The sequence below is a fragment of the Phyllostomus hastatus genome, unplaced genomic scaffold (genome assembly GCF_019186645.2).
Source record: "Phyllostomus hastatus isolate PE091 unplaced genomic scaffold, TTU_PhHast_1.1 phas_contig_40, whole genome shotgun sequence".
In the NCBI taxonomy this organism is placed as follows: domain Eukaryota; kingdom Metazoa; phylum Chordata; class Mammalia; order Chiroptera; family Phyllostomidae; genus Phyllostomus; species Phyllostomus hastatus.
In genome coordinates, this window is record NW_025333872.1 from 94,171,331 (window position 1) to 94,189,640 (window position 18,310).

The 18,310-nt window shown below is 62.6% G+C and overlaps 1 protein-coding gene across 5 annotated transcripts in view; it reads left to right on the plus strand.

Moving 5' to 3' along the window:
• SYNJ2 (synaptojanin 2) overlaps window positions 1–18,310 on the plus strand; it is a 79,691-nt gene that overhangs the window by 11,347 nt on the left and 50,034 nt on the right. For all 5 annotated transcript variants that reach the window (XM_045844105.1, XM_045844108.1, XM_045844106.1 and 2 more), the window contains exons 2-3: window positions 7,125–7,211; window positions 14,570–14,843. In XM_045844105.1, coding sequence (XP_045700061.1) covers window positions 7,125–7,211; window positions 14,570–14,843 — 361 coding nt within the window. The remainder of the gene's footprint in view (window positions 1–7,124; window positions 7,212–14,569; window positions 14,844–18,310) is intronic.

The following is an 18,310-nucleotide window of genomic DNA, read 5'->3' on the forward strand; positions in this document are numbered from 1 at the left end:
CAGCCACAAACGGCCCCTCAGTCTCGGGCCGCCTGTGCTGTTCACTTGACCCACTTGTTTTTCTGACCCTCGGGCTGGGCTCCGCTGGAATTTCCTTATAGTGGGTTCCTGCGGAAACTTTGATGAAAGAAAAGAAAGAGAATGTGCAAGGAAGAAGCACGTGTGGGTGGTGTGAGTCACTGGTGACGTGGGCTGGCTGGCTGCCGGCCAGGAGCCCGGCCTGTGGGCCCCGGGGCTTGGGAAGCGGGCGCGGGCCACCTCAGTCGGGGACAGCCGCCCCCGCCTCGGGGCGTCTGACCACAGCGCTGTCCTGGGAACCAGAATCCACGGCCGAGCTGGCTCTGCTCCGAGGCAGGACACTGGCGTCCCTGCAGGCCACTCACGTGGGGGCTGATTCTTTCCCGTTCCCCTTGGCCCACCGGGCCCAGGGGTGAGATGTGTGTCCCCTGAGCCCCTCGGCACCCTGCCCAGACCCTCTCCTTCCCTCCCCCGTACCAGCACTCAACTTCCTTCTCGTGCACAGCACCCCCCAGCGGGGTCTTTCCAGGTCCTTCTAAACATCCAAATGGCCATCGCCCCTCTGGGACCCAGGATGGGGCCACGGCTTGCTGGCAGGGCGTGGGGTGGGGGGGGGGCATTCTGCTCCAGAGGCGTCCTCACGGCGGCCCCGAAAGTCCACGTGCAGTCCGGAGACCCCCCCCCCCCCCCGCCCCGGCATGCTCCCTCGCGTGGCGGGGTTCTGCTCGGTCCACACCCTACCGGTCGGGTCTGTTTTTATCGTCAGCCACGTTGTCTAATAACGTGGACGACTCGTACCAGGTTACCAGGGAAACAGGGCCGGAAAGGGGGCCTAAGGTCAGACTCTCCGGCAGGCGGCGTTAGGCGTCCAGCCTTTGCCCACACGTATCAAGGAACCAGGGCACCCACCGCCTTCCTCAGACTCGCCTGGTGCCTTGGAGATTTGACCTTCCTCCTCCTCCTCTGTCAGTCCCCGCAGTGCCAAGCCCCACCCTCGCCGGTGCCTTCCGTGGCCCTGGCGAGCCTTCTGACAGCCTTGGCCTTGGGCTGCCTGACCCCCCCTCCTCCGGGGGGGTGTGTCTGCCGCCCAGGCTCAGCTGCTCACTCCACAGCCACCACCAGTGCCCAGGTCCCTGCTTCCATCCTCCACCCCGGTCTTCTCAGCCCCTCCCTCGGTGCTCCCATTCCAGCCCCCCCCCCTCCCTTCCTGGGGCTGCGGTCCCTTTAACCACTCCCCCGCCCAGCCCTCCCCTGCCCCACGCCGTTCCTCCCCGCTCGCCCCCTCACCTGGCCTTGCACCCTCCCGCCCTCGCGTGGTCCTGCTCACCATGCACGGCCACAGTTAGAGGTTTCTGGAAGCCACCCACTACCACGCTGTCCGGTCTCATCCTGTCACTTCATGGTCCCTGAGTCCCGGCGGGCCCTTCAGATGCTTCTGCATTCAGCTCACTCTCCCACCTTCCCCACAGCTAGTCTTTCCCGCCTTCCCTCCCACCCGCCCCCTCCCCTTCCTCCCCTCCCCTGTTCTCATAGCTGGTAGAGCTGCTTCTCCTTGCAGGGGGAGCGTGGAAGCAAGCGGGAGAGAATTTCCACAGTTACCCGCCCACCTGCATCTCTCCCTTCTCTCCCGTTGGCCTGGCCGGGGACAGGCTGTGTGAGTTCAGGGTGAGCGCCCCCCACCCTCCCCCCGCACATGGGTGTTGACCCACTTCGGCCGAGGAGCAGCCTTTCCCTCCCCTGGATCGAGTCCACCCCCCGCCCGTGTGCAGGCTGGGGGTTAGCCCCCAGCTTAGGGAGGGCTTTCGACCTCATTGTCCTCTCCACAACCTCCCCATTTCTCTCCTCTACACACGCACGCACACGCACAGGCATGCACATGCACGGGCATGCACACCCATGCACGCACACACGGAATTGTCTCTACTTGCCGTCCCCATTTTCTCTCCCTCTTCATGACGGTTCTGCTCCTCAACTTCCCTGAAACCACTCCTCAGTGGCTCGCCCAGCCCTAACTCAAGTGACAAGCACTCACTTTGTCACAGGACACAGGGCAGCGCCACAGCCCACTGACCCCTCCTGCTTCCCTGACACGCTTCCGCCCCCAGGCCTGCAGGACGCCACGCACTCCTGGATTTCTGACATCTTTATGGCCGTGTCTCTTCAGCCTCCCTGGCCTGTGACCACACTGTCCCCTGCCCTCTGTCCCCGGGTGACCTGTCCCAGTCTCAGGAGGCTGGGGACATCCAGGCTGTGTCTCAGCCGGCCATCTCTGCGGGGCTCCGGGCCGGTGCTGTCCCTGGCTTCTCCCCGGGGGCCCGCAGCTGCATCGCCGGCGTGTCCGGCCTCAGCTCCTGCCGCTGCACCCACACCTGTCCTGTCCGCCCTCCCCATCTCGGGCGACAGCCACTCATCCTTCCGGGGGGTCGGGAGACAGACTTGGCATCGTCCTTGAACCCTGTCTTCCCTCCTATCCCACATCCTGTCTTCCACGGATCCTTGGGTTGTGCTTTCAGAACGTGCAGATATTTAATGGTGTTAAGGAATTATGCTTAAGTTTCAGTTCTTTTAGATGTGGTAATGATATTGAGGTTATGTGTTTACAAAGAACCCTGCCCTGGCCGGATAGCTCAGTGGGTTAGAACGTCACCTCGATATGCCAAGGTCATGGGTTCGATCCCTGGTCAGGGCCCATACGAGAAGCAACCAATGAATGCACAAATAAGTGGAACAACTTTGAGTGTTTCTCTGTGTCAGTAAAACAAAAAGAAAATCAATCAATAAAAAGAACACTTACCTTTTGGAGATTCTCACTGAAATATTTGTAGGTGAAATGATACGAAGTCTGGGGTTGGCTTAGAATAATCTAAGGCAGCGATTCTCTCCAAGAGGACTCGATAAAACACAGATTCCCAGTCTCAAGCCCAGAGTCTCTGAGTCAGCTCGGCTGGGGAGGGGCCTGCTCACTGGTGTTGCTAACGCTGGGCGCTGGGCGAGGCTTACTGTCCAAGGGCCGTGTGCTGAGGCCCAGGGGTGCTCAGGGGTGGGAGACGGGGCAGGGCCCGAGCTGATGCTGGAGCTGGTGGGTGCATGGTGTGTGGGTGCATGGGGCCTATCACACGCACTCCGCTTTCCTTCGGAGATTTCCATGACGAAAGCGTGTGTGTGTGTGTGTGTGTGTTCCCAGACTCCGGTGGTTTCTCGGCACCTGCGCGGCCACCGCCGTGGTCCAGGGGGCATCCCCTCTCACCTCAGTCGCCGTGGTCTCCCTGCTGTTTCCTCGTACCCCTCTGGGGTCTGTTTTTAGTACAGCAGCCAAAGGTACCCCAAAACCCTGCAAGGGCCCCCTCACGCCCAGGGAAGTCCCAAGCCCTTTTATGCCCTAGAAAGCTGTTTGTGATGTGTCCTCACTGTGAGTCCTTTGTTGGACACACTCCCCTTCTCTGGTCCTGGAGAGCTGCCGCCCCAGGACCTTGGCACGAGTTCTGCTGGGCCTACAGGGCTCCCGGTCTCCACCCAGCCTTCCCTCTCACCTCCCCCTGGTCTGCATTCAGTTTGCCGTCATGCGGAGGCCTTCTGGAACCATAGGATTTCACACACACACACACACACACACACAGGCACACCCCACACCCCACCTCATACCCCCTGCTTTGCTCACTTCCCCCCTTAGCTCAGGTCACTGCCTGTATTGTGCTCACCGACCTTGTCTGCTTGCCCTGGCAGGGGGCTCTCACGGTATCTGGCGCCCAGTAGGCCTCCCACTCCGCTGCCTTCGTGAGGGGCCTCAGCTGTGCCCCTGTCCGGGGCCCCACCCACTGAGTTGGCCTCCACTGTCACCCATCCACGGCACAGGTCCCCGCTTTGCCGCAGCCCCGCGCCTGCCTCACAGACTCTGCTGTGCTCGGGCTGCCGCCCACGCAGTTCACTGCTGGATGCCCGTGCCCAGCCCCCGTCAGTGCCCGTGTGCATGCTCGAGAATGAATGGCGGCATCCCACGGCCAAGACGTGGGTGAGGAGGAGGATGGGAGGGTGGACAAGAGGCCCTTCCTTAGCAACCTGGACGATCATGGCCAATGGCTGGGGAAGCAAAACTGTTCTTGCGGGGAAAAACCCGCAGGAAATGCAACGAAGGTGTGGAAGGAGGAGTGTTCCTTCCCGAGCCGGTGCACAGGACGGACAGACGCAGCACACGGGCCGGCCAAGCGCAGTCTGCAGAGGTGCGTGTGCCGCCCACACGGTGCCCGAAATAAGCTGGGGCTGCTCGTCACGCTGAAAACCAGGATGGCCTATTTCTCTGGAAAAGCTGGAGGCCTGCCGGCACTGGGCTGGCGTGCCCACCTGGGGCAGCTGGCTGGGACTGACCGGCTGCAGCACCCCCAGCGGGTGTGTCCTTTGTCACCCCCCGCCCAGCACTGTCATTCCCTCCTTACCTGCCTGGTGCTTGCAGATACTTGATTTGGAAGCTGTGTGTTTGTTCGTTTTACGACTTTATTTATTTATTTTTAGAGAGAGGAAGGGAGAGAGAAAGAGGGAGGGAAACATCAGTGTGTGGTTGCCTCTTGAGCGCCCCCTGCTGGGGACCTGGCCTACAACCCACACCAGCCAGGCTGGAAGCTTGTTTTTGAACAAAAGGGATTTCTCCTTCCTTCAGACCTAATGAGGAAATTGAGTTGTTTGGGACCAACAGGGGTGGTGGGTGGTTTTGGGACAGGCCGTCTGGGAGGCCGGGCCCAGGGGAGTGTGGGGACCTGTATCATAGGGGTGGGTTAGAAGGAGCCTCAGAGCCCTGGCTGGTGTGGCTCAGTGGATTGAGTGCTTGCCTGCAAACCAAAGGGTCACTGGTTCGATTCCCAGTCTAGGGCACATGCCTGAGTTGCAGCCAGGTCCCCAGTAGGGGGCGTGTGAGAGGCAGCCACACATTAGTGTTTTTCTTTCTCCCTCCCCTCCCCTCTGTCTAAAAATAAATAAATAAAATCTTTAAAAACAAAAAAAGAAGCAGCAGCCTCAGAGAGGAAGACATCGAGAAAAGGAAAGCAGCTTCCTGCAGAGACGGTGTGCAGGGGAGTCTGGGCTTTGAGAGGACTGGGTCACCGGTGAACAGGTGACTAAGTGTTATGGGTTCGAATGTGTCCCCAACATCACATGTTGAAGTCCCAGCTCCCCATCCCGAAGAATGTGACCTGATTTAGAAATAGGGAGATGCAGTCAGTGGAGGGGAGGTCGTGCTGGAGTGGGGTGACTTCAAGTCCGACGGGACAGGTGTCCTTACAAGAAGAGGAGGGGGACACAGACGCACGGGGCGGAGGTGGCCGTGTGGCGGTGGAGGCAGGGGCTTGTTTCCTGGTGACCCACCCGGTCATACTGGGCTTCGGGGTTCTTTCGGGGGGCGTTGTGAAGCCCCTGGAGTCAAAATACGTATTTCGTGTGTGTCAGAATCATTCTCTCGCATGTACCCCCTTGTCTGCTGCCCCGAGGCTGGGGAGCTGCCCGGCCACGGCTCCCTGGCTCTGCCCGCAGCCCCTGTGGATGTGGAAACGCTATGCGGGGCCTCGCACATGGCCTGCCGGAGGGGCACCCGCCTCCACCTGTGAGGTGGGGGTCTCACAGGGCTTACCTGTCCTCCAGCAGGGAGGGATCTGTTTCCAGGGGGACTCCCTAGGCACCTGGCAGCGCCAGTCCCTTGACAGGGGGGCAGGAGGGAGAGAGGCAGATGGGAAGGGGGAGCGGCCAGAGCAGCTCGGTGGCCGGCTTTGGAGAGGGTGGGGGGCCAGCAGCCGGCGTGGCCCGCAGAAGCCAGACAGACCGGGGGAATGGATTCTCTCCTGGAGCTTCCAGAAGGAACAGTCCTGGGGACACCTTGACTTTAGCCCTGTGAGACCCATCTCCGTAGGGCCGTGGGTGTGTGATGTGTTGAGCCACAGACTCCGGGTCATTGGCTACAGCAGCGGTCGGAGACTGAAGCCGTTCTACCGCCCGCCCCCCTACCGCTCCGAGGACGGAGGGGGCGGGGTGGGCGGGACTGTGGCCTCCCAGTCCTTTTCATAATTATCTGTAGGTTTCTCTGCCCCCACCCCCCCAAAGAAAAAAACAATCAGAAAAATTCAGTGAGTATTGGGGTAGAAATGTAATTTATTAAGCTGGTTCTTAGCCTTTCTGGCATCACCAACCTGAGATTCTGATGAAAACTATGGACCTAGCCCCACGAAGTTGCATGTCCGGAAACATGAGCCCCCCACTTTAGAGATGACGCAGGTTCTCCCCAAAGCCCCCTCTGCGGCTGCTGGGCGTCCTGGCCTTCCCTGTCACCCCAAAAGAGCCTCTGTAGTCAGTGAATCCGATGGAGACGAGGTGCCTGCTTCCTGGGAAGTGTCCTCCTGGCACCTGCCGGGCCCTGTGAGGATCCGCCCAAGCTGCAGTGTGTCCTGTGCACTGGGGGACGTGCCCCGAGAAGGGGTCTACAGCCCGCCCCCAGAACAGCCAGCAGAGGGGCTGGGGCTCCCTGCCCCTGCGGGTCTTCTGCCGGCTTTGCTTTCACGCCAGCCTGTGACCTGCCAGGGGCTTCGAGGACGACTGCTGAAGTGGGGGCGCTCTGCTCGTGCAGTGCGCCTTGGGGTTCATTGAACAGGGTCCGGGGCATCTGGGTCCCACCTTCTGCTCAGGTTAGCAGGTCCTTGGGGGTGCAGGCACTGCAGAACTAAGCCTCCGGGGAACATCCGTAGGAACAGACTCAGCGGGTAACGGTGTCTCATTCCTGTTTCTGGGCATGTGGACCGTGGCACAGGGCGACACGCCTGGGCCCCAGGTACCTGCTTCCAGCTGGAACCCCGTGCCTCCCGCCCGCCGGGGGGGCCCCCACCCCCTCCGGCCCCCAGGAAGTGGTGGGCGCTTCCAGAGAGCGAGCTCTCCGTGGGGAGAGCGAAGTCTCGGCTGCCTGGGGATTCGCTGATTATGAAACCCTCACACACACGCGCATTCCTGGGGGCCGAGCCATTGTCTCTGCGTTTTCTTCCCCGAGTGGGTGGGTGAGGAGCCGTTGGAAGGCTGCGGTGCGGGAACCCTGCGGGGGGACTCAGGCTGACAGCGTCTGCGATGTGTTTGTCCCCCAGCCCCGGAGGAGAAGGAGGTCATCCGAGGCCAGTACGGGAAGCTCACGGACGCTTACGGCTGCTTGGGGGAGCTCAGGCTGAAATCCGGTGAGTGTCCCCTCCCCCGGAGGAGCCGCCGCTGCCGCCGCGGTCAGAACGCCTGCCTGCCAGCGTGTGCTGGTTTGGAAGGACTGCTGGATCCAGGCGTTGTGTGTGTGTGTGAACTGCGGGGAGCTTGTGAATGTTTGTTTTGTTGAGCCCGCGCCTCCATGCCCGCAAGGTCAAGGTGAGTGCAGCCTGGTTCTCACCTGTCTGTGTGGCTTTGTGGGCAGAAGCCTGGGGTGCAAAGAAAGCTCACCTTTGTAGTTTGCCTGTCAGCACCGAGCATCCGTGGGGGGCGGGGGCGGGGCGGTCTGCCCAGGGGGCTGTTTGTCGTTGACAAGGGCCCTGTCCTCTAGGAGGGTGGATGCCAGGAGTCCCAGGCCCCCTGGACAGGCTGGGCGTGGGTTTGAGGGAGGGGCCTGGGCACTGTTGGCGAGGAAAGAAAAGCCACCGGGACCTGGAGCGGTGGGGGGAGGGGAACCTGGAGGAAAGGAAAGTGCATCACGAAACCCGCCTGGGCTGGCTGGAGAGGGCAGAGAGCTGGCAGGAGCACATGGGTTCCCTTGCTCAGGACGAGACGGAGGGGCTGTGCCGTCAGCCGGGCCGTCCTTGGGGGTGGCTGCCCGCCTCCCCAGGGGGCCTCTGAGTCACCTCCGCGCTCCTGGACCTCACGGGGCCCCTGGTGCCTCCGTGTCCTTCCCTCTGCCTCAGCCAGCTCATGTGTGTAGGTCCCACCCGGTGTTAGCAGAGAGGCTGGGAGCCAGGACCAGAGCCGGGGGCCTTCCTGATTCTCCGTCCCCCTGGGGAGGGCTGTGAGCATGTGGGCACGGTGGCTGAGTGCCGGCACTGGCCATGGCTTTTCGGGGTCTCGTATGGGGTGATGTTTCCTGTGCTCCGTCGACAACATGGCTGACTTCTAAACATCCCTTGGGAAAAGCACTCAGTCCCCACTCACCAGGGCGGGTGTGTGAAATGTCCGTTTTGTGCAGCCAGGGGCTACACCCTTGTCACCTTACTTAATCCCTCAGAAGACCCCTGCCTGCAGAAGATAGGCAGGCAGTGTGAAGACCCGAGTTACAGGAGGGGGAGCCGGCCCCAGAGGGGCCAGGTCACTGGCCTGAAGAAGCCCAGCCGGGCGTCCAGCCCAGATCCCGCTGCCCTCCAACGCTTGCTGTCTCCTCGAAAACGTGCTGCCCGCTGAGGGTTTTCCGTGGGGTGCCTCCCCACCCACCCTCCACGGCAATCGTGCCAAAGTTACGAAAAATTCCTGCGGCCCTGGCTGCAGTGGGGGTGACGTGAGGATGGCAGGTAGCCTCCCAGGGCGCTCCCCCCGGGTCCTGCGTCAGGGTCATGGCCATGAACTCCGCGCCCCCGGCAGCCTGGGAGGTCGGGGCTCTGCTTACCCCCCTCTGCAGACTCAGGGAGACAGTGGGCAGCTACCTGCTGGGAGTGACTGGCAGCATTTTCCTGGTGCTTAATTAAATGATGCATTGTGCATCAGAAGGGGGCCTGGATTCAGGGCAGAGCTGCCCGAGGTCAGGCAGCTCTTATGAAGTGACTCAGGTTTAGTGCCTTCTGGCCCCAGGGGCTGCTTCCTGCCCCCAGGCCGCTCTGTCCCTGAAAGGGCAGAAGGCTGAGCATGCCCACCCCACCCCACCCCACCCCAGGGGGAAGCACTTTTTCCCTGGGCGGTCCTCTGAGGTCAGCTATAGGAAATGCATCCCTCCAGGAAGGGGGGATAGCCCCCAGAAGAACATCGTCACCATGAGCTTGGGTGCCTGCAGGGTGCCCGGCCCAGGGGCAGGGTCCCCCCGGGCCAGGGGTGTGGAGAGAAGTGACCAGCTCCTGGGGCTGCCTCGTCAAAGCCCCTCTTCCTTCCCTTCCCGCAGCTCCTGCCTGTCCCTCTCCCTGCGCTGAGGAGGAGGAGGAGGAGGAGGGGGGAACGCAGGCTCAGGCCACCCAGGAGACGAGCTGAGGCGGCCCCCACTTCTGACGGCCTCTGAATGCCCCCAGGCCCACCTGCCCGGCTCCACCCAGGGCCTGGGGGTGGCGGGGGGCGGGGGAGGTTGGCCTTTGGAAAGTTGGGAAGGCTTGGCTTTTGCAACGAGTTTCTGAACGTGATCTGGGGTGTCTGGGTGGGGAGAGTCGGGCCCTGGCATCCACTTGTTCTATCTGCACTCATTGGCCACCCCCCACCCCAGACCAGATATGTCTGCTTTGCTTTGTTTTGTTTCGTTTGTCCTCCCCTGCCGAGGGGGTTGGCCAGCGAGGAGCACACTTCACATTTCACCATCTGGTGGCCACCAGGACGACCCTCCCCAGGGTGGTGGGGAGGTGGCCTCCCTTTTGACGTTTTAGGCTGCGGAGCTCCCTAGAGCAAGAGACCGCCCCTCGGGCTCCACCTTGGGGCAGGTGGTTCTGTTTCCTCCCACCCTTTTGTTGGAGAGGAAGGAACGTGCTCGGAAATTTCGTGAAAGCTTCACCCACCTCAGGTTCCTAGGTGTTCGTGGGGAGCTCACAGTCCCCCCTTCCTCCCCAAAATGACAGCCAGAGGGGCGGGACCCCACAGTCAGCAGGGCAGCTGGGCTTCCCAGGGACCACCGGCGCAGAGCGGAGCACTGCCCGTTGGAGTGACAGGAGTCTGTCCCCGGGACGTCAGGGGTTTGACTTGCTTCTAACCTAAGCGCCCGAGGCCTCCCTGTTCCCCAGCCTCGGGCCGAATACACATCAAGGTCTGTAAGGCATCGCGTCTGTGGGACTGTGCCGTGCACAGCCTGTGGGGCAGCATGGCAGCCCTGTCCCCTGTCCCCTGTCCCCTGACCCCAGACAGCCCTGTCCCTTCAGAAGGCAAAGTCTGGAGAGGGGAGTCTGACAGTCTTTTGAGATTCAGGGTAGGCAGTGTTCTCCGGCAGGTCTCGAGATGCACTGGCCTTCATCAGTCTCAGAATAGTTTATTTGCATACCTATACCTTGCCCTGCCTGGTGTGGCTCAGTGGATTGAGTGTCAGCCTGCAAACCAAAGGGTCGCCAGTTCGATTCCCAGTCAGGACACATGCCTGGGTTGTGGGCCAGGTCCCCAGTTGGGGGCGTGCGAGAGGCAACCACACACTGATGTTTCACCCCTTCTCTTTCCCATTCCCTCCCCCTCTCTCTGGAAATAAATAAGTAAAACCCTTTAAAAAACAAACAAACAAAACTATACCCAGTGGAATGCTGGCAAATACGTGACATCCAGCTCTCTGGGGAGTTTCCACGGTGTAACCACGCCGACCCGGACGGTTGCCGTCTACCCGTCGGAGCGGGGACAACATGTGTGCAGCCGGCTGTCACAGCTGCACAAGTGGCCGGCACACCCCGCTCTCACGGTCTGGGAAGGGGAGGCGAGAGAGCCCCCTGAGAGGGCGCCACCTGGCTACGGAGGCAACAGAATTCCAAGTGTGTTAGTTAGTACGGGGCAGGCAGGGGGTTCGGGGAGCCCCTGGTCAAAGCTCCTCCCTTCCCAGTGGGGCAACCCGGAGCCCCAAGTCTTCGTTCACAGACGGGAGTTGGAGCGTGGGTGGGAGGGCAGGAGCAGAGAGCAGGCGGTCCCTGCGCAGCCCAGGGTTCGGGGTGGGGGGGGGTGGGCGGGACCCTGGCTGGGGAGAGGATGCAGAGCTGGGCAGACATGGAGAAACGCCAGCACAGAGAAGAGGAGCTCCGGGAGGACACACCCAGCACTGTCCCCGAACAAATGGCGTTGTGTCTGCCATGACCCGGTGCCAGCCCTCCCCTGCCGCGTGGCAGAGGGCCACGGCTAGATAAGGCGCTGCAGGCCTCGGGGGCCCTGGGGCTGCTCCGATTCGGAGGTGGGTTTTGGGGGCAGCCCTCTCGAAGGGAAGGATTTCTTTCTTTTTTTTTTTTTAATTTTTATTTTTAGAGAGGGAAGGGAGGGAGATAGAAAGAGAGAGAAAAACATCAATGTGTGGTTGCTGGGGGCCGTGGCCTGCAACCCAGGCATGTGCCCTGGCTGGGAATCGAACCTGCGGCACTTTAGTTCGCAGCCCACACTCAATCCACTGAGCTACGCCGGCCAGGGAAGGGAAGGATTTCTGAGTTGTTACTGAGGTTTGGGAGTTGGTTTGTTTCATTGCTGTAAAATATACGGGAGCTAAACTTGAGACTTTTAACCATGTTACGTGTACAGTTCAGTGGCGTGAAGGGCATTCACACCAGTGGGCACCATCTGCCTGCAGAGCGGGTTTCGCCTTCCCAGACCGAGACGCGGCCCACGGAGCTCTAGGTGCTGAGGCTGGTGCGGGCCGGGCTCCGTCCTGCGCGTCCCGGCTGCAGCCGGAGTTTTGCCTCCTGCCCTCTGGAGGGGTGTGCATGCGTGTGTGCCTGTGTGAGACAGTGCATGTGTGTGTGTGTGTCTGCTGTGCCTTTGGCCTGTGACCCATTGCTTTCGCTCCCCGCCACCCCGCCTGACTCCGGCCAGGGCCCTCTGGCCCGGGGTGGTGTGGCTTGGGCCAGGGCCTCGGCGGCACCGGAGTGTTGGAGCCGGAAGGACACGGAGGCCCCGGGAGCTGGGGGACCTGCCGCAGGTCTCTCAGGCCGTGGCAGGTGGGGGAGCCCCACCTCCGAGCCCCGTCTCCTGCGGCCAGGCCCAGCGCAAGCTCGTCTGCCCCTCCCTACACGGTCCTCACTGGTCTCAAGGCCCCGGACTCAGCCCTCCCCAGGCCCCCCGCACTTCTCGCCGGGAGAATGCTGGCCGGTCCGACTGCTGCAAAACCAAAGCTTGGCCCCTGTGCTCCTGGTGAGCCCCGGAGGGGCCTGCTCACCCACCTGCGCAGGCGGGTCCCACCGGCCTCCCCGTTCTCCCCCAGAGACACCTCTGGGGGCACACGGCCAACACTGCCCTGACGGGTGGGGTGGGCCCAGGGGCAGCAACGCCCCACGGCCCGGTGCTGGGCTCGCACCGGGACCCTCCCCTCCCTTCAGAGCCTCTCTGTGCCGGTGTCTCCCTTTGTACAAAGTGGGGCAAAAACGGCACCTGCCCACCCCCCGCCGCAGGGGCAGCTGGGAGGAAGTTTGGGGGGGGCCAGGACCGTGAGCACTGCTGTTATCAGAGCGCCCTGCTCCCAGGGCCCCACGTGACTCTGACCCACCCGCGCCTCTCCCAGGGCTCAGCGCCCAGCTCTCCGTGGGGGCGGCTGTCTCCTTTGTTCTTGTTCATTTGGAGAGCCTCCTCGGCCCGCCTGTTCCCAGCGCCCCCTTCCCGGCCACACCCTGCCCAGGAAGTCCCCGCAGACTTCACGGCAGGCAGCCCGGGACTCTGGCCAGGCACCCGGTTCCCCACGCGGAGGCCGGGAGGACTGGGATGCAGAGACGGGAAAGAACATTCTCCACGCCACGCCTCTCCTCACACCCACGCCCTGCAGAGCCTAATCTTAGGGCTGGAAGCCTGGGGCCTGAGGGCCAGCCTCCAGGCTCCCAGGGGACTGTCCCTGGACGCTGCTTCCCCTGCCCTGCGCCCGCCGGGTGAGGCGGGCGGGACGCCCGGGCGGGCGTCGGTCCCTGCCCGGGCTACAAGAAGAGTGGCGTGTGACAGGCGGTCGTGTGAGGCTGTGAGCTCCTCATGAATCCGCCTGCCTTCCCGCATGATGCCTGTTCGACCTCAGACACCCAGCCCCTGACTCCTGTCGCCGCCTGCAGCTCAGGTGTGCTTTCAGAGTGGTCTCCCGGCCACGGGTGGCGGGGCGGGACATGGCCCTAACAGCCACCTGGTGGACCCTGCCCCCGCCACAGCGGCAGGCATGGCACAAGTGGTGACTTGTGTATCGATAATAAAAGAACAATAAAGAGCAGACGTGACCTGACCCGGCAGCACGCCCCTTCCCGTTAAGTGTGAGGAGGGGTGGGGGAGGGGGGTGCGGTGGAACCGGACGTCCTAGGGGTCTTTCATCAGTGTCCGGAGCTCTAAGGCACTGACCGCCATTGCTCCAGCGCCGGCCACTCGCCACGGGGAGTAGACCTCCCTGCCAACGGGGCGGGAGAAGCGTCCCGTGGGCCAGACCCACGTCACCCTGAAGGCTAATCTGTCCCCCACATTGCCTCTCGGGCCCCCTGAAACGTCCTCCTGCAGCAGAGGAGGGCGGGGCACTGTCCCCACCGTCCCCTGAGCCTGGCTGCATGCCCGACACACACGGCACCTCGTGTGCCAGGTGCCCGCTGGGCAGTGGGGGGTGCAGCACAGAAAACTTCCGGGGACAGTGTGGTGGCAGTGCGGGGGGTGGCGGGTCCCCGGAGGGGGTGGTGACCTTTCACAGGGGGCCGGCGGCTTGTTTGGGAGAATCCATCCAGCACTGGCCACACGCAGTGCTGCCCTGCGGACCCCCAGTCTACTGGGGACATGGCAAGGGCTAGCCGGGGGTACACTCCGTATGTACACAGAAGAGGCAACCAGCTGTTTTTTTGGAGAGCAGGGTGGGCTCCTCGGAGGAGGTGCTGCTGAGATGAGCCCACAGGGTGGGGGGTTTTCCTGGTGCCGGGGAGTGGGGGTGGCGAGAGGCAGGCAGGGTGGCCCTGACTAGCAGTGGGGGGCTTGCGCTGTCCTGGGGGTGCAGGTGAGTGGGGTCAGGAGGGGCTGTGGAAGGCCTTGCTGGGCAGGCGGGGCGGGGGGCCATCCAGGGCAGAGGCAGTGTGGTGGGTGCAGGCCCTGGGGCAGGGGCCATGTGGCACGTCAAGGAGCTGCAGAGCCCAGCCCACAGTGGCTGCAGGCCCCTGGTGTCCGTCCCTCCATGGGGCCGGGGGCTGGCGAGAGGGGCTCCAATTTCCGTTCCTGGGGAGTGGGAGCCGTGGGCGGGTGTAAGTGCAGGAGGGAGGTCCGCCATCATCAGGTGAGCTTGAGAGGCCACCCCAGGGACAGAGCTTGGAGGACGGGCATCAGCTGCAGGCCCAGAGCCCGGCGGTGGCTGGGGACTCGGGGGAGCGTGGCTTTGAGAGGCTTCAGGCAGTAGACATGGGGAGCAGGTGCAGGCTGGGAAGGCTCCGGGCCAGTGACCCTCAGCCCCCGACAGGCGGCAGCCCCGCCTGGGGCGTGTCAGAGTGCGGGCTGCTGGCCTGGGCCCACAGGTGTGGGCAGGCCCGGAACCTGCATTTCCAGCAGGCTCCCAGGAGGTGCTGCTGCCTGTCTGGCCGCGTGCAGGACCTCAGCTCAGACCGTGGGCCCCCATGGCGGGGGGGGTTCCCGAGGCTCTGAGTTGGGGAATCTGGGGTGCCAGCGGATGTGTCTCGTAGTGGCTGCAAGAACTGGGCCATTTGGGCTCCTCACTGCGCGCTGCCCACGGTGGTCCTAAGCCCCCCTGTCTGCCCCCCCACCACCACAGGTGACGCGTCCCTGAGCTTCCTGGTTTTGGTGACGGGCTGCACGTCTGTGGGCAGAATCCCGGAGGCTGAGATCTACAAAATCACCGCCACCGACTTCTACCCGCTGCAGGAGGAGGTGCGGGAGGAGGACCACCGGCTCACGGCCCTCAGGAAGATCCTCAACTCGGGCGTCTTCTACTTCTCGTGGCCCAGCGACGGGTCCCACTTCGACCTCACCGTCCGGGCGCAGAAGCAGGGCGATGACAGCCACGAGTGGGGGGACGCCTTCTTTTGGTGAGGCCCCCCCCGCCCCCCGCATCTCCTGCCTCCGGGTCACAGGGCAGGCAGGCTCTGGTGGGCACCTGTGTCCTCGACCTCCGCTTTGCGCCAGCCCATGGGGTCACCTCTGGGCCGGCTCGCTCTCCACAGTGCCCGGCCCTGGGGTCAGGGGGGTGTTCGAGGTGGTGGGTTCGGGAAAGACAGTCTGGGCCGCAGGTAAAGGGCACAAAGCCACCATCCACCGGGCGCCTCCTGGGTGCCAGGGCCTCTGCGCCGTTCTCCACCGTCTTCCCAGCCGTGCCAGTCACATTGTGTGGGCAGACACTGCGCCCACGTCCCAAGTTCTCCATGGGCAATATTCTCATTATCCTCATGGGGATCTGCGAGGTGGGGTCTGTGAACCCCGTTTTACAGATAAGGAGACTGAGGCTTGACCCAGGGAGGGAATTTGAACCAGGCGTTCTGGCTGCAGATCCCAAACCAGCCCCAAAAGTGGGGAAACTGAGTCACCCTGCCAAGGTGATGCTGTCTTGTGATAAGACACATCTGGCTGCCCAGACAGAGCTGGCTGGGTTTCTGCTGGGAAGCGTCGTCCCGGCGCTCCTGGACACGGCTAGGTGTGGACGGCCCTGTGGGTGTGTGAATACCCGAGGCCCCCTCCGGGCGCCGGGGGAATGGCCGAGATGGGTCCCGGTGCTCCGCCTGGGTCGTCAGGGCTGCCGCTCCCCCCAGATGCACCAGGAGACGCGTGAGAAGCGAGTCAGGAGCCGAAGTGGTACAAGTCCTGCTGTGGAAGTTGTCCTGATGCGCCCTAGGCATTGGGGGGTGTCCCTAGAACTCTAGAACTTCCTAGAACACCTAGAAGGTGCAGTGTGCACCTTCGGGCTGTCCCGGCTACCCAGCCCTGCCACGGGGCGGGTGGCTCATCGACGTCCTGCGTTGGGGGCCCGTCCCTTCGCCCAGGCAGAGGAAGTCCAAGGTCACCACCGGAGGAATGTCCTTTCCTTGGCGATTCGGACCCTCCCGCCACAGGAACCCCTGGCTCCTGCTCGGAGATACGGGGCTACACCCACCCTTCCATCGCCGCCCCCAGATCTTCTCAGGTTCCCGGTTTCCAGCTGCCCAGGCGGTGCCGTGCTCCAACTGTAAAATGCCCGTGACTCTGCTGCTGGTCTCTTTAGGAGGCAGCTCTGACTCAGCAGGTGGGGACCGGGGACCGGGGACCGGGGCCCGAGCCTCGGCGTTTCCAGCAAGGTAGAGGTGGAGGCACCGGGGACCCAACTCCAAGGACGTGGTCCGGGGGTGGTGTCTCTGTAGCTCAGCAGCTGCACCTGCAGCGGAGCTCACGGACAGAGGGGCTTTGTGCGAAGGCCCCGGGGCCGTTTTCGGCGGGGACTGCCCAGGGAGCAGAGGGGAGATGTCTCTGAGGCTGTGACATTCCTCGGGAACGTCACAGGGCCAGAGGGGTGTCAGCGACTCTGGACACCCACCCGTGGAGCTGCCCTTCTCCGGCGGCCTCCTGCCGGGGCTGTGGCCGCACAAAACCAGAAAGACAAAGCAGAGATTCAGCACGTGGGGGTTCAGAGGGGCTTGGGAAGGGGAGAGCCCGGTGGACACTAAGGAGGAGAGGCTGAGCATGGTGTCAGATGCCCTTGACCCCTAAGGAGGAGAGGCTGAGGACAGTGCCAGGGGACCTTACTTGTCGAAAGCAGTGGCGTTGGCTTCCAGGCTTCTGTTGGGTCTCGGATGGTGGGACCCAACCTGCAACAAAGAGAAACCACACCAGGCTCTGTCTGCAGTTGAGAGGAGGCAGCGGCGACTCCAAAGGGTGCCAGGCCGCTGGGCCGTCCCCCCGGGTGTGGTGTGTGGGCTCACAGAACTGACCACAGTCGTCGGCCCCGGCTGAGCGGTCATGGGTCTGATTCCCTAACTGGCCATTTGGGGATGCCGCGTCTGCGCCCGAGGCTGGAGTCACATGGGGTCAACGCTGCGCGTGGCTGGTGAATGAGGGGAGTTGGTGGAGGGGTGAAGTCGTCTTTCCAGACTGGTGATGGGCTTCCGCTGATGACTGCCTCCCAGTCCCGGCAGGCCTGGGAGGAGAGGCAGAGAACTGCTCCCTTTCTGGCTCCTCCCTCGAGGACGTGAGCCGTCCGCCCGCCTGCCTGCCCGCCGAGGCTCGGGCCAGGGTGGCTGCACGCAGGCCTTACTCAGCGCCGTCGGCTGGGCAGAAGTCTCCTCCTGACCCTGGTGACCGGTGGGGGCCGTGGCTGTGTGGCTGGAAGGCTCGGGGATGTTGGAGCCTGGCCTTCATGCCATGTGTGGATCTCGTGCGTCTGTGACTCTGGCTGGTCTGTTGTCCGAGCTGCAGGGAGGGATGCAGGAGACGGGGGTGTTTCTGCAAAGCAGCGCCCGCGGTCCTCATTTGTCAGGCAGGCAGGCAGGCCCTGGGGTTCTGAGCGCTCGGGGGTGGGGGCGAAGTGTTCCCTCCCCGAGCGGGTCTCCATGCCCAGGTGGAAGTGGCTTTGCTCACACACTCGGGGAGACCGGCCTAAGAGCTGGGGATCACTGCCCCTTCGAGAAGCTGCCTGAGATGTCAGGGCTCACAGCCCACTCCTCCCGAAACCGAAAGCGCTGATGATGTCTTTGAGGAGGACTCAGGGCAGGGCGCCAACGTCTCCCGGGCGGGCCAAGAAGTCCGTTACGTTTTTCCAACACACTTTTCATTTTCACCAATAGCTTGATTGATGTGGGTACTTTGAGTGTGTTGCCTATCTCCTGCCATTGGCTTCCAGGGGTGATGCTCAGCACCTTCGGGGGCACGAGGCAGCCCCACAGAGAAGGGTTACTTGGCCGAAATGCCAACAGTACCAAGAAACTTCGCAAACCATTTTCACACGTTCGATCAGTCGCAGCACCTTCCCCATCCACTGCGCGGATTTTTTTGTGCTTCAGTGGCGTTTTCACTTTTCTTGAAATAATAAAGCATAATAATGCTGAAAATGTGTGGGGTGTTTTTTTCCATCTCCAGTATTGACATGGCTGCACAGAAATTCACCAATTTTGATCAGTTTTTTTTAAACGCACACTGATATGACAGCTGTCACAATACAGTCTCACAAAATTGTTTCCAATGAAGTTAAAGACAACCAAGCACCTCCTAGAGCCATTGTGCGGGAAAAACGGAACAGACGTTTTGGCCAACCTGGTAGATTTGCTTCATGCCCACAAGAGGGAGTCTTGCGTGAGAGCTCTGCCTCCCTGGGAGCCTGTTAGGGACCCCGGAATGCCACCACTCAGGCCCCCTGCACGTGCCACGTGGAGCCCAGAGGCATCCTGGGGTGTCCAGGTGTCCCTGCACCCCCGCTGAGCCCTCAGGTCTCGCTTGCCCTCTCAGTGAGCTTGAGGGGGTGTTGGGAGGCCGAGCGAGTCGGGGAGGAGAGGAGGGCGTGGACGCATAGGTGAGCTGTGCAGGTAGGACCTCA